The sequence below is a fragment of the Brassica napus genome, chromosome A10, assembly GCF_020379485.1.
Source record: "Brassica napus cultivar Da-Ae chromosome A10, Da-Ae, whole genome shotgun sequence".
NCBI classification, from domain to species: Eukaryota; Viridiplantae; Streptophyta; class Magnoliopsida; order Brassicales; family Brassicaceae; genus Brassica; species Brassica napus.
This window is the reverse complement of record NC_063443.1, coordinates 9,601,691-9,614,706: the sequence shown is the minus strand read 5'-3', so window position 1 is coordinate 9,614,706 and position 13,016 is coordinate 9,601,691. Positions and strand designations below refer to the sequence as shown.

The 13,016-nt window shown below is 31.0% G+C and overlaps 2 protein-coding genes across 2 annotated transcripts; one reads left to right on the top strand and one right to left on the bottom strand.

Moving 5' to 3' along the window:
* The first annotated feature begins 998 nt into the window (after positions 1–998).
* Positions 999–4,827, top strand: LOC111201420 (formin-like protein 5). Its single transcript, XM_048742830.1, has 6 exons — positions 999–1,659; positions 1,739–2,312; positions 2,407–3,034; positions 3,118–3,314; positions 3,386–3,621; positions 3,709–4,827. Exons 1-6 carry the CDS (start codon positions 1,507–1,509, stop codon positions 4,555–4,557), a joined length of 2,637 nt encoding a protein of 878 aa, XP_048598787.1. The 5' UTR covers positions 999–1,506; the 3' UTR covers positions 4,558–4,827.
* Positions 4,828–4,972: 145 nt separating this feature from the next.
* Positions 4,973–5,892, bottom strand: LOC106423183 (histone H2A.6). Its single transcript, XM_013863963.3, has 2 exons — positions 5,515–5,892; positions 4,973–5,280 (listed from the first exon to the last, which is right to left on the bottom strand). The coding sequence occupies exons 1-2, from the start codon at positions 5,701–5,703 to the stop codon at positions 5,077–5,079; spliced, it is 393 nt and encodes a 130-aa protein (XP_013719417.2). The 5' UTR covers positions 5,704–5,892; the 3' UTR covers positions 4,973–5,076.
* Between the last annotated feature and the right edge of the window lie 7,124 nt (positions 5,893–13,016).

The following is a 13,016-nucleotide window of genomic DNA, read 5'->3' as shown; positions in this document are numbered from 1 at the left end:
ACATGCTCTGATAAGTATAGAGAAAACTTCAAAAGTATAATATTTTATCTTAATTTATTCATTAGTGAATAAACTTTTTTATACAAAGTCTAAAAGTTGATTAACAAGTAGTTTAGAAATCTGATTATTAGATAAATGCTAACTTACCTAAATAATTACTAGAAAATATTGATTTCTTGTATCCTCAAGATGTTTTGATATAATCGCTCATGTTCTTTCACAATATCCATAGAATTCAAAAGATTAACTTTGTGTTGCCACTTCTCTAGAGTGATCTTTGGGCCTTTGGCTAGAGTCATAACTTAGTACATGTTAAGTATAAAGGAATTCTGTCATTTCTTCTCTAGATATACCAAAATTTCGGAGTAAGAATGATGCACTACAAAAAAAAAAATTCAGTGCCTAGCTTATAACGGTGTATTAGAACACTATAGATTATTAGCTCGATTGGAAAAAAATTCTTGCCATTATGTCAAAAGTCTCCGGTTTAGATGATTACCGGAATAAATCTAATATTATATATTGTAATTTCAGGTTTACAAGTTTCATCCTCAAATTTTCTTATATTCTAAAAAAACTATCGGAATTTCTGCTACTGCCAAATTAAGCGGGCATAATAGCATTCGAGAAAAAAAGATACAATGAAAGAGAAAAGTAACTAATTTATTTTTTTCTCAAATAAAAATAGGTAAACTTTTAATTTACCTGATTGGTAAATTAAGAGATGAGCTGTGTAAATATTTCCTTGTTACAAAATATTCGCCAATGTGTCTCTAGTGTGAGTTTTTTAGCCACTGGGAAACAATTACTCACACATTTCCAAATCAGCCAGAACAATGCTCTGCTTCTTTTCTTTTTTTTTTGTAAACTACTCTGCTGATAGTTGTTGTGTCGCACATCTCATCGATCATTCATGCCACAGGTATATATTTTAGTTACCATCTACTATTTTCTTACCTTACATTAATAACTCTGCGTAAGTATCGCGTGTCTGGAGTTTTGTGGAAAAAAGGGGGCAACACTTTTTTGACAAAAAAAAAAATCTAGAGAATGTTGTCTGAACCTTGAGAGATAATTTATCCGTGCTCTCGAATTTTTCTCGAGAAGAAAAAGAAAAGGTTGAAAGTTTTGTGGTCTCTCTGGTCAACATTTTGGTTTGGTTGAGTGCACCGACGTCAATCGCATTAAAGCTTTTGGATCTGGCCGTAATCATTAGCACCAACTCTTCTCCTTTTGTGCTGGCTCCCTTTTTTTTCCTCAAAACGTGTGTGAAGTCATTGTTTGACGCTTATTCATTGAATTGGTCTCGTTCGTTCTGGGCAATTGCATCCAAGTCAGCTCCAAAATTCGATCAGGGTTGTTGATTTTTCCTTTTGTCAAAGTTTAGATCTTGATCGAATTGAAGAGCTATAGAATCGTTCTACTATTATTGCATTGGGAGGCAATTTTTGATCTGAAAGCATCCATTGGTCTTTGTGGAGTATCTGATGAAATGAGAAGCAAGGAATGGGTAATCAGAATCGGGGTGGTTTACTTTTATGGTTTATTCTCATCTCTGGGTTCTTGGTGATATCCTCCTTGGAAGTGAATTTAGATAAAGATGAGCCTTTTCTTACTCCATTCGTGGCTCCATCAACAGGGATGGTCAATGAACCAGTAGTAAGCACCTGCCCTTTTGTTTGCTTATTTTAACATTATTGTTGTAGCTTTTAAAGTTGTTTGTTACACTGTTTGATAGGTAGAATCATCATGGGCGAAGAGTTGTTGGCAAGATTCAGATTGTGTGAAGGAAGCTGTTGCAGTATTCAATTTATGTTTACCAGCATCAAGGGAGCTATTTGGTTTCAAGCATTCCCATCTCAAGCAGACTCTTCTTGGTTGTATCCAAGAACAAGCAAAGTTGAATGGTCATAACCTCAAGTATCTCAAGCTCTTACCATATTTGTTGGATACTCCAAGGAGAAATCTAGCTTCTAGACCTGTCTCCCTTTCTCCTTCCCCTTCCCCTTCTCCTCCTCCTAAGCGTAGTCGAGGCCCACCTACTCGATCAAGATCCCCATCTCCGAGCAATTCTTTTTTTCCACCATCAAGATCTCCACCTCCTGCTAAGAAAACAGCTTCTTCATCTGCCAAAAGAAAAGAGGAACATGAGAAAACAATCATCATCGCGGTTGTTTCCACTGCTGTTTCAACGTTTTTGCTTGCTGCATTGTTGTTCTTATGTTGCACCAGGGTTTGTGGAAAGGGTTCAGGAGGCCGGAAAAATGATGAACGGCCTCTTCTCAGTTTAAGCAGTAGCGATCACTCTGTTGGTAATTTTATATACATATATCCACTTTCTAATCTAAACAGAAAATCTCTTAACTATATATGAGCATCAGAAAATGCCTTTTTTTATGTTATCAGGTTCCTCCATCAACTATGGTGGTTCTATCAAAGGAGGTAATCAGTCCTTTAACATTTACTCAAACCAAGGAAAGATGTCTTCTTTCGATGGAAGCAACTCCGACACTTCTGATTCCTTAGAGGAAAGGCTATCACACGAAGGAATGCGTACTCATGGGCTTCCTCCATTGAAGCCTCCACCTGGAAGAACATCTTCTGCACATTTAGGGAAGCCTCCTTCTGGGAAAGTTGAGCCTCTTCCACATGAACCACCCAAGTTTCTTAAGGTATCCTCAAACAAGGGTTCTCATCATACTCAACCGCCAGTTCCACCACCGCCCATGCCATCTTCTGCTGGTCCTCCACGACCACCTCCTCCAGCTCCTCCACCTGGTTCTGGTGGCCCTAAGCCACCTCCTCCTCCTGGACCAAAAGGACCACCTCCTCCTCCTGGACCAAAAGGACCACGTCCACCTCCACCCATGAGTCTTGGTCCAAAAGCTCCTCGACCGTCTTCTGGACCTGCAAAATCACCATCAGATGATGATGGTGCTCCCAAAACAAAGCTGAAGCCGTTTTTCTGGGATAAAGTACAAGCAAATCCAGAACATTCAATGGTTTGGAACGATATAAGATCAGGGTCCTTCCAGTAAGTCATAGCTCTTTAAATCCTCTTAAAGTGTATAACATTGGTGCAGTTACCAAGTATAACAAATGTTACTGCTTTTCCAGGTTCAATGAAGAGATGATAGAGTCGTTATTTGGATATGCAGCTGCAGACAAGAACAAAAACGACAAGAAGGGAGCCGCTGGACAAGCTGCGCCACAGTTTGTTCAGATTCTTGAACCAAAGAAAGGACAAAACCTATCGATTCTCTTGCGTGCTTTGAATGCGACTACCGAAGAAGTGTGCGATGCACTTCGTGAAGGTATAAACCTTTTTCTTTTTTTCTTTCTTTCTTCTTCGATGTGTTATCTAACATAATCTTGGTTGAATCAGGAAACGAGCTTCCTGTAGAATTCATTCAGACTCTGTTAAAGATGGCGCCAACACCGGAAGAAGAGCTAAAGCTTAGATTGTACTGTGGTGAAATAGCTCAGCTGGGAACAGCTGAACGATTCCTGAAAGCAGTAGTTGATATCCCTTTCGCTTTCAAGCGTCTTGAGGCACTCCTCTTCATGTGTACACTCTATGAAGAAATTGCCTTTGTAAAAGAATCGTTTCAGACACTAGAGGTGCGTTTCTTTCATCTTGATGATATTAAGCTTCCTCTTGCTTCTTATATGTTCTAAATGCATCTTGTTTGGTGTGTATATGGGAAGGTTGCTTGTCAAGAACTTAGAGGAAGTAGGCTGTTCCTCAAGCTCCTAGAAGCGGTTCTTAAGACGGGAAATCGAATGAACGATGGTACATTTAGGGGTGGTGCTCAAGCATTTAAGCTTGACACTCTTTTGAAATTAGCAGATGTGAAAGGAACCGATGGGAAAACAACGCTACTCCAATTCGTTATTCAAGAGATAATCAGAACCGAAGGGAGGAGAGCTGCGCGTACCATCAGAGAAAGCCAAAGCTTCTCCAGTGTCAAAACAGAAGATCTAATGGCAGAGGAAGCCTCTGAGGAGATGGAAGATAGTTACCGCAATCTTGGACTTCAGAAAGTCTCGGGCCTGAGCAGTGAGCTTGAACATGTGAAGAAATCAGCAAACATCGACGCTGATGGTTTGACAGGGACAGTTCTTAAAATGGGCCACGCCTTGTCGAAGGCACGAGACTTTGTCAACTCAGAGATGAAGAGTTCGGGTGAGGTAAGTGGGTTTCGTGAAGCGCTTGAGGATTTCATTCAAAACGCGGAAGGAAGCATTGTGTCGATTCTAGGGGAAGAGAAGAGGATAATGGCTCTGGTGAAGAGCACAGGGGACTACTTCCATGGGAAAGCAGGGAAAGATGAAGGGTTGCGTTTGTTTGTGATTGTACGCGATTTCTTGATAATCTTGGATAAGATCTGCAAAGAAGTCAAAGGAAAACCGGTAAAGATGGCGAGAAAACAGGGCTCAACAGCTTCAGCTTCTTCTGAAACTCCGAGACAAGCACCATCGTTAGATCCTAAACAGAAGCTGTTTCCAGCTATTACAGAGAGACGCATGGATCAGTCTAGTTCAGATTCAGACTAAATAAAAAAAAACACAATCTTTGTTTTGTTACGTGTTAGACGTCAGGTTTTAGTAACTGATGATCAGATAAACAATCACAAAAGAGCATTTGAGGTCATAAGCTGGTACTGACATTTTCGGCCTTAGTTTTAGAAACAGAGTTTTCATTTGTTGATTCTTGTTTGTAGAATAGTTACTACTCCTTGTGTGTTTGCTTTTGTAACATTATTATCTATTCATTTTGAATTGAAACCAAAACAACCCAACTTTTGAATAGTGAATAATGTCTGAGTTTGTTGTTGCAGAAATTAATTTATATCATGCTCATTTTCGTAAAACATTTTCATATTACACAAACTAAAAACAAAGATGTCCAACAAGCAACATAGCCACTACTACAACATGTGATCTAATATTAACTTTCTTTTTTTTTTTTTCACAAGTGATCTATATTAGCTAGTACACGTTTATTTTATATGAAAGCCAAAGAGAAAACAGAGTCAGAGATCGACTTTGTCCTATTTATTGTGTTAAGGAGACCTAATCTTCCTGAGCTTTTGAAGGACCAGACTTCTTGGGGAGAAGGAGGTTGTGGATATTGGGCATCACTCCTCCATTGGCAATAGTCACATCTCCAAGAAGCTTGCTTAGCTCCTCATCGTTTCTCACGGCGAGCTGGATGTGACGAGGGACGATACGTGTCTTCTTGTTGTCTCTCGCTGCGTTTCCAGCCAGTTCAAGTACCTAAAAGAGAATCAAACACACATCTTTCAGCCTCAACAACAAAAACTGGATGCTTTCCATTCTGTTTTGTAATAAGATTAAACCAAAGGTTACCAATTAACGGATAAATTACTAAAATACCCTAAATTTGCATGGCATAATCGTAATATAAAAGAACCATAGATTGACCATAGATCACGCAACACACAGAGACGTAACCGATACGCCTATGCGATGGGACGAGGTTATATTCACCTCGGCGGCTAGATACTCGAGGACGGCGGCGAGATAAACCGGAGCACCAGCTCCGACACGTTCGGCGTATTTACCGGCTTTGAGGAATCTAGCGATACGACCCACCGGGAATTGGAGCCCCGCCTTGCTGCTACGAGACGTGGCTTTCTTCGCCGCACCCGATCCGAGAGTTTTTCCGCGACCTGCCATTTTTTCAACAATCAAGGAGAGGGAACGAAATTTGAGATGAATCTTTTGGCAATGATCGAACGTGGGAGATAACGAACCTGTGTTAGTTTTTATATGCCCATGTTAAATAAAGTTACTGGCCAATCATATTAGAGTACGCGGATCGTTGCTTTTTGTACCGTTGATGCTTATTCAATGAAAGGCTACGATTTGAATGTTTTTCTCCCACCGCTTGGTTGTTTTGTTTCTTTTACTTTCTTTGTTTCGAACTCGTATCAATGATATGACAGGAAATTTCCAAAATATTGAAATTATTATTATTCCATTAGGACATGTTATGGGCTAGACAAATCGAAACCGAGTTACCAAGTTAACTGGCCAAGTATGGGCCTAAAAGTCTAACAAACAAGTTCAGTAAGCTGCACTTTGAGCTTAGAAAAGAGTTTCATTTAAATTTGATAATAATTAGTCCCCTCCCCCAAAAATGTTGAATATAGCAACAATATATTTATGAACTGTTTCCAAGTTTGTTTTACAAACGGCATCAGGTGTCAGCCCGCTCGATTGAACTCATAGTGAACTCGGATCTTTCATGAGTTAGCTCAGCTCAGCTCATTTATTATACAATAATTGGTGCCAATGCAACTAAAGACACATCTATCTAATCATATACTCCTGCATTAAGTAAACTATTTTGCATGACCCTTTTGCCCCTGCAAACTACATCCCCTATGTTTTGCAGCCTCTATGTTGCATGTCAGATCGCTTCTTCCTAACCATTGGATAATTCTATGGTTCGTGCATTTTCGAAAAGAAAACTAAAGAGTCCCATTTTTCCTTTAGGCTTCAATTTTTAGCATAAAAACGCATTCAGATGATTGAAATCCCACTTCCGCCGAAAATGTTTGCCGTTGGTGAAGAGCCGTTGGGCGACCGTATCAACTCGTACCACAAAATCAAAATTGTCGTTTGAATCTTTCTTACACTGTATTTTTTTCTTATTATTTTCTTCATCTAACAATTTTAAATGATTTTTACCAAGTTAGATTTGAACTAGTTTTTCTTGTTCTATTGAATTTATTTAATTTGTTTGATTGATGTCTGCCTAAAAAGATTTGTTTGATTGCATAGGAGAAAGTTGTGTTGAAAAGGAGCTCATGAATCAAAACATATTTTTGGTGAGCTTGAGATTATTAATTTCAACACTCTCTTCCGATTAATTTCAGAATGTTTTTTTATAGAACTTCAGCTTTATCAGATCTTTGGTGTTCTTGTGAGTTTATATGTTGTATGATAATATTTTTTACATGATATATGATTTGTTATATGTTACATGTTTTGTTAGCTGGCACATAAGATGACACCGAAGAATTCATAACTGTTTGATATGATGTTACAAAAGACTTGATGTTAACTGATATATGGTTTATTTAGTTGATAAATGGTTTGCTAGCTCGTACATTGTTTGACACTTGGTTTATTAGCTGACAAATGGATTGCTAGATGTCTATGAATTAATATGTTACATGATAATTTGGTTGTTATCTGATAAACTTTTTGTTACTTGGTACATGTATTATTAGTTGATACATAATTTGATACCGAAGATTTGATAATTGGTTGGTATGAAATTACAAGAGACTTGACGTTCATTGATACATGGTATGTGTAGATGATAAATGGTTGAATAAATAGTTTGTATTTTTTATACTAAGTTTGTTAGCTGACAAATAGGTTGATACTTGGTGTGGATTAATAAGTTGTTATTTGATACATTATTTCTTATCTCGTACAAGTTTTGTTAGGTGTTTCGTAATTTTCCGGAACCGTAATTGGTGACAGCTGAAAGATTATGAAAGAAGATTGATGGCGACGTCTTTATGTAGAGGAACCACGTTTTTATCGGATTGGTTGTTATTCATAATTTTTTTTGGGGTTTATGTATTTGTTTAAGAGAAATTACTATTTATATGCTAACATTTTATATAACAATTAACATTGTATAGTAACTTTCAATACTCCAACACGATACACATATATTTAGACATAGAAAAATTTAAGTAGACATAAATATATTTAGATCACTTAATGCAAACCATTAAAATACATGGTGTATTTTTGGTCGTTAGCGTCTAATACTATTTTTATATTACATATTTTATATGTTGTCCCATGCATATTAAATGATATATACTATTATGCATTAGCGGTTACACATTACACTAATTATCATTTGACCACAAATTAGTTTTCAGCTAACATAATGTGTACCCGCTAAATTTTAGAGTTACACGCTATGTAAGTTAGGTAACGTATGTCAACAACAAATTTAACCGTTAATATATATTGGATATGTAACACATCATGTTAGCTGCTATAGAATATCTTATAACGTAATCTCAACTTCTTCTTCTTCTTCAATATATAGCATTTTTAACAGTCCATGCTTTATAATCTCCATGATATATTCACTTGTCTCTCCCTCTTCTCTACAATCTTTAATTTCCTTCACTCTTTCTAATTATAAGAAAATAAATAAGCCTAATACACATCCAATATATTCTCAAATTTTTATCAAAAAAAAAAAATATTCTCAGCATCGATCCACCATTGATGTAGTTTCTTGCAGCTTACATGATATATTTGCTATTGTTTTGATTACAGTGAAAAGAAATATCAGAAACTGTATAAAATCTACTCTTTTTCCACTAGATATTTCAGTGAAGCGTTTCTTATGGTCAGGTCTAGGTCAGAACAACTCTTCGCTGAATCTCCTTCTGCATATCTTCTCTGATAAAAAAGGGTATTATCGTCCGTCCAGGCCCAAAAAGATAGCTGACTTTTGGAATTTATTACACAAGGGCATTTAGCTAATATGGATCTCTATTGGGTATATTACACTTAATCTCTATTTATTATATGAGCTTCAATATATAAATTCGAACTCAGATCATCTAAATCATAAGTTAAACGAGGTAACTTGTGATCTAATATAAAAATAAATAAAATACTAAAATAAACTTTATAATAAATTTTATTATATTAAAAGTATAATTTCTATATTACTTATCTATGTTTTATAAAATTTAAATGTAAAATAAAGTATTAAATTAGATAATTACAAGTAATATATAAATTATCTCTTAGGAATATTGTGTTTTACATTTTACATTACATATATATATATATATGAGATGATGCGTGATATAAATATACAATTTCTTAACTTGATTTTTTGTTAAAATATACAATTTCTTACAAACATTACATTTTTAGGAAAAGAAAAACAGAAATCAAGCATCTATCTATACTATTATTTGAGAAGTAAATTTTTTTATTTGTCATGTTCTTCATAATTTTAGGACGAATCATTAGTTTAATTAAATAATTTTAATTAGACTGCTTAAATTCGTTGATATCTAATGTATACATATATAATTTATAAAATTTATATAAAAAATAATAGAAAATGTGTTTGGAAAAAGAAGATAATTCCATGTGTTTATTATGTGTTTATCTACATCTTTCTTTCTTATTTCTTTTTAATTTTTACAATTAGTAGTATATTGAAAAATATAATAATTAGGTTTATCATTATACTAAATATTTAAAGTAGGCTTATAAAATTATTTTAGTATAATGAAAATTTATTTGTTATTATTCAGCTGCAAGAATAAAATTTATTTGTTATTTAAGTTCAAATTTAATATTTTTGTCAGAAATGTTTATTTGTTTTTATTTCTCAAAATATTTTTATTGGAAATGGAATTATCTTTTTAAAAATATTTTCAAAATATCTGCCTCCAAAAGAGATTTTTCATAAAACTAATTTTTTTTACAACAAGTACCTTATAAATTTTTAAAATTAACTCTATTAACTTTTATTTTTTAAGAATTTCACAGAGTTGTAACTTTGTTTAACTTAAAATTTCTGTAAAACAATGTTATGAAACGAAAAATGTGATTCTATTTTTAAAAATAAAAAAAAATATTTTCCAAAATGATTTGTTTTAGTTATCCCATATATATTATTTGAGAAGCATTGCAACATTTTTTTGTAGCCACATGTCATCACTAGAATGATTCTTAGAATCCTTAGAGAAATAGGTTGGTCCATCTAAATATATAATAAGCTTTTTATTAAACTCCAATAAATACATTATTAAATGTGTTTCATTATTTCCTTAAATAAGATTACGGAATAGCTTAATGTGGCTAAAGTATATATAACAATTAATGATTTTGAATAATAAAGATTTGATAAAAATAAGTGTGTATTATAATTATATTTGTTTAATTTTAAGCTATTAAAATAAATTAAACAAGCATAGTAACTATATAATAAAAACTTAAAAAATTATTTATATATTATATTTTGAATTTTTAAAAACGAGTATAAATTACTAAAACTGTTAAAAGTTTCACATTCAAATTTTGTGATCTATGATTTAAAACTTTTGTTATGACGTGATACAAATAATTAAAAAATAATATAAGTTGAAAGTCTCATTTAATAAGTATCAAAAATAAAATATATATAAATATATGTATCGTTTTAAATTAAACTATGTGCCATATAAAAATATATAAATATTTTAATTTTGAAATTTACTTTGAACATTGTTTTGATAAAAAATTTGGAAAAATATTGACAACTTTATTTTTTTAAATATTATAAATTACTTAAACCATTAATCCCACAGTGAAAATTTTGTTATCACTAATTTAGACTTTTTGCTATAACATATACAAATAATAAAAAAAAATATGATCAAAAAGCATCATCTAATGAATATTAATATTAAAATATACCATATATATGTTACTATCATTTAAATTTAATTATATATCATATCAAATAGAAAAAACATTTTTTCGATTTATAAAATTTATTTATATGTTCGCACCAATTTAATTATATAAGTAGTAGATAATGACTTTTTAATTATTAAATATATATTTATTTATTTCATAATATGTTATAAACATATAATATATAAAATAATTTATATATATAATGTTTATTTCGCGCAAGGCGCGGGTCTTAACCTAGTAATTATTAAAATTTGAAAGTCAAAAGATGATTTGAAAATAAGAAATTATAATTTTATAATGAAAAAATACTATATATATGAAAATAGCAGTTTCTATTTTATAGGAGAAAATAGAGATTGACTATAACATAGTTTTCTTTATTATAGCATTTAGAAATGAATATAACAATAGATAGGAAATGTTCTTATCTTATACATTATATATTAATGTTTTCTTTGTCAACATGGTTACTTTGTTTGAGTGTTTATTGAGTTATTATAGGAGGTATTTCACAATATAATTATACAGATATCAATATTTTTATTTAGTTTGATTAAATTTTTTTGACAGCTTATTTTAGTTTGATTAATATAATATGTAAAATTGGGTTCAGTTTAATATTCTTGTGCTTTTGATTTATTTTGAGATTTTGTAGGTTTTTGTAATTCCAAGAATTTGGTTTAGTAACATCACATTATATTAACAATTATATATTTGTTTATTTAATTAGATAATTGTTTATAAATTAATATAGTAAAACATGTTAAATGTATGTTGTTATCTAAAATAATGTTTTTAAATCAATAAAGCTAAAAATTAAGAAATTTAAAGATTAATAAAAAATATAAATTTAATTGAAACATTAAATTTATTGATCTTTAAACTAATAATACACTTATTAATAAGTATTTATAAAAGAATTAAGCTCGTATGTGCGGACAAAACACCTAGTTGAATTTTTAAATTCATCATCATGTTATGATTTAGCTCGAATAAGAAGGTGAAAACGTTAAATATCACCAAATTATAATATACACTTTCAAATCTATACTATTATTTATGAAGTGATTTGGCTTATGTGTCAGCTTTTCCATAATTTTAGGTTTTTTTGTTTATTTGTCAAAATTTTAAATAATTTTAAATAATTTTACTTAATAATTTTACTTATTATTATGTTTTAATTGCTTTTAGTTATTAGTTATTTAATAACTTTATTTATAAAGTGATTTGGCTTATGTATCAGCTTCTCCATAGTTTTAGTTTTTTTTAATCAAAATTTTAAATAATTTTACTTAGTAATTTTACTTAGTAATTTTACTTATTATTATATTTTAATTGTTTTTAGTTAGTAGCTTTACTTATCTGTTATATTTTTAAACTTATCTATTATATTTTTAAATATTTTTAGTTGGTTATGGTAAATAATTAATTAATATAAACGTATGATAAGCATAATTAATAATCAATAGTCATAATAATTTTAATAAATAGTTTTATAATATTTATATAATTAATAATAAAAAGTTTTGAAAATATTATGATAATTACATGTATAATCCACATAAATATTTGATATCATCTTATTTATTAAATTTTATAATAATAATATTATTAATATTTTTTTTGGGAGATGAGGATTCGTGCTTCGATTGACAAACATAATTTTATTTAATTTGATTAATATAATATGTAAAGTTGGTTTCGGTCTCTTAATATTTGTATGCTTTGGGTTTATTTTGAGGTTTTGTAGGTTTTGGCAATTCCAAGAATTTAATTTAATAACATTACTTTATACTAACAATTATAGATTTATTTATTTGATTAGAAAATTGTTTATAAATTAATATATTAAAACATTATTAAAGATAACAAAAAATTTTAAAATAAAAATATTAATGTTGTTATCCAAATAATGGTTTAAAATAAATAAAAATTAAGAATTCAAAAATGTTAGTATAAATTTAATATTTGATTTAATTCTTTTATCTCTAAACTACTAGTATATTTATTAATAAATATTTATAAAATAATTATGCATGCATGTGCGGGTAAAATACCTAGTAATTAGGATGAAATCAAACGAAAAATAAAGATACAAAGCAATTGACACGTAAGGACGAGAAACCGAGTCTTTAACCAAAACAACACTTATATTGTTAAGGTTATACCAAAATCTTTGTTATTTTCAATCTCTTTTTTTTTGTCAACTTGTTATTTTCAATCTGACATATTAATTTATACAGGCATATAAAATGAATGCTTTAGCAGTATAGATATGGAAAGAATTGGACCCCAACCTATATCCAATTCCAAATATGAACAAAACAAAACTATACAAATATGGAAAACGTTTCGAATCCAATTAAGTTGTATTTATAGAAAGGTATCGGATCCAAATTAAGTTATATTTTAAAGAAAAGGTATCGAATCCAATTAAGTTGTATTTTATAGAAAGGTATCGAGTCCAAATTAAGTTAATGCGTGGGAACTATCTACTTCCTTATAAAAGGAGAAGCTGG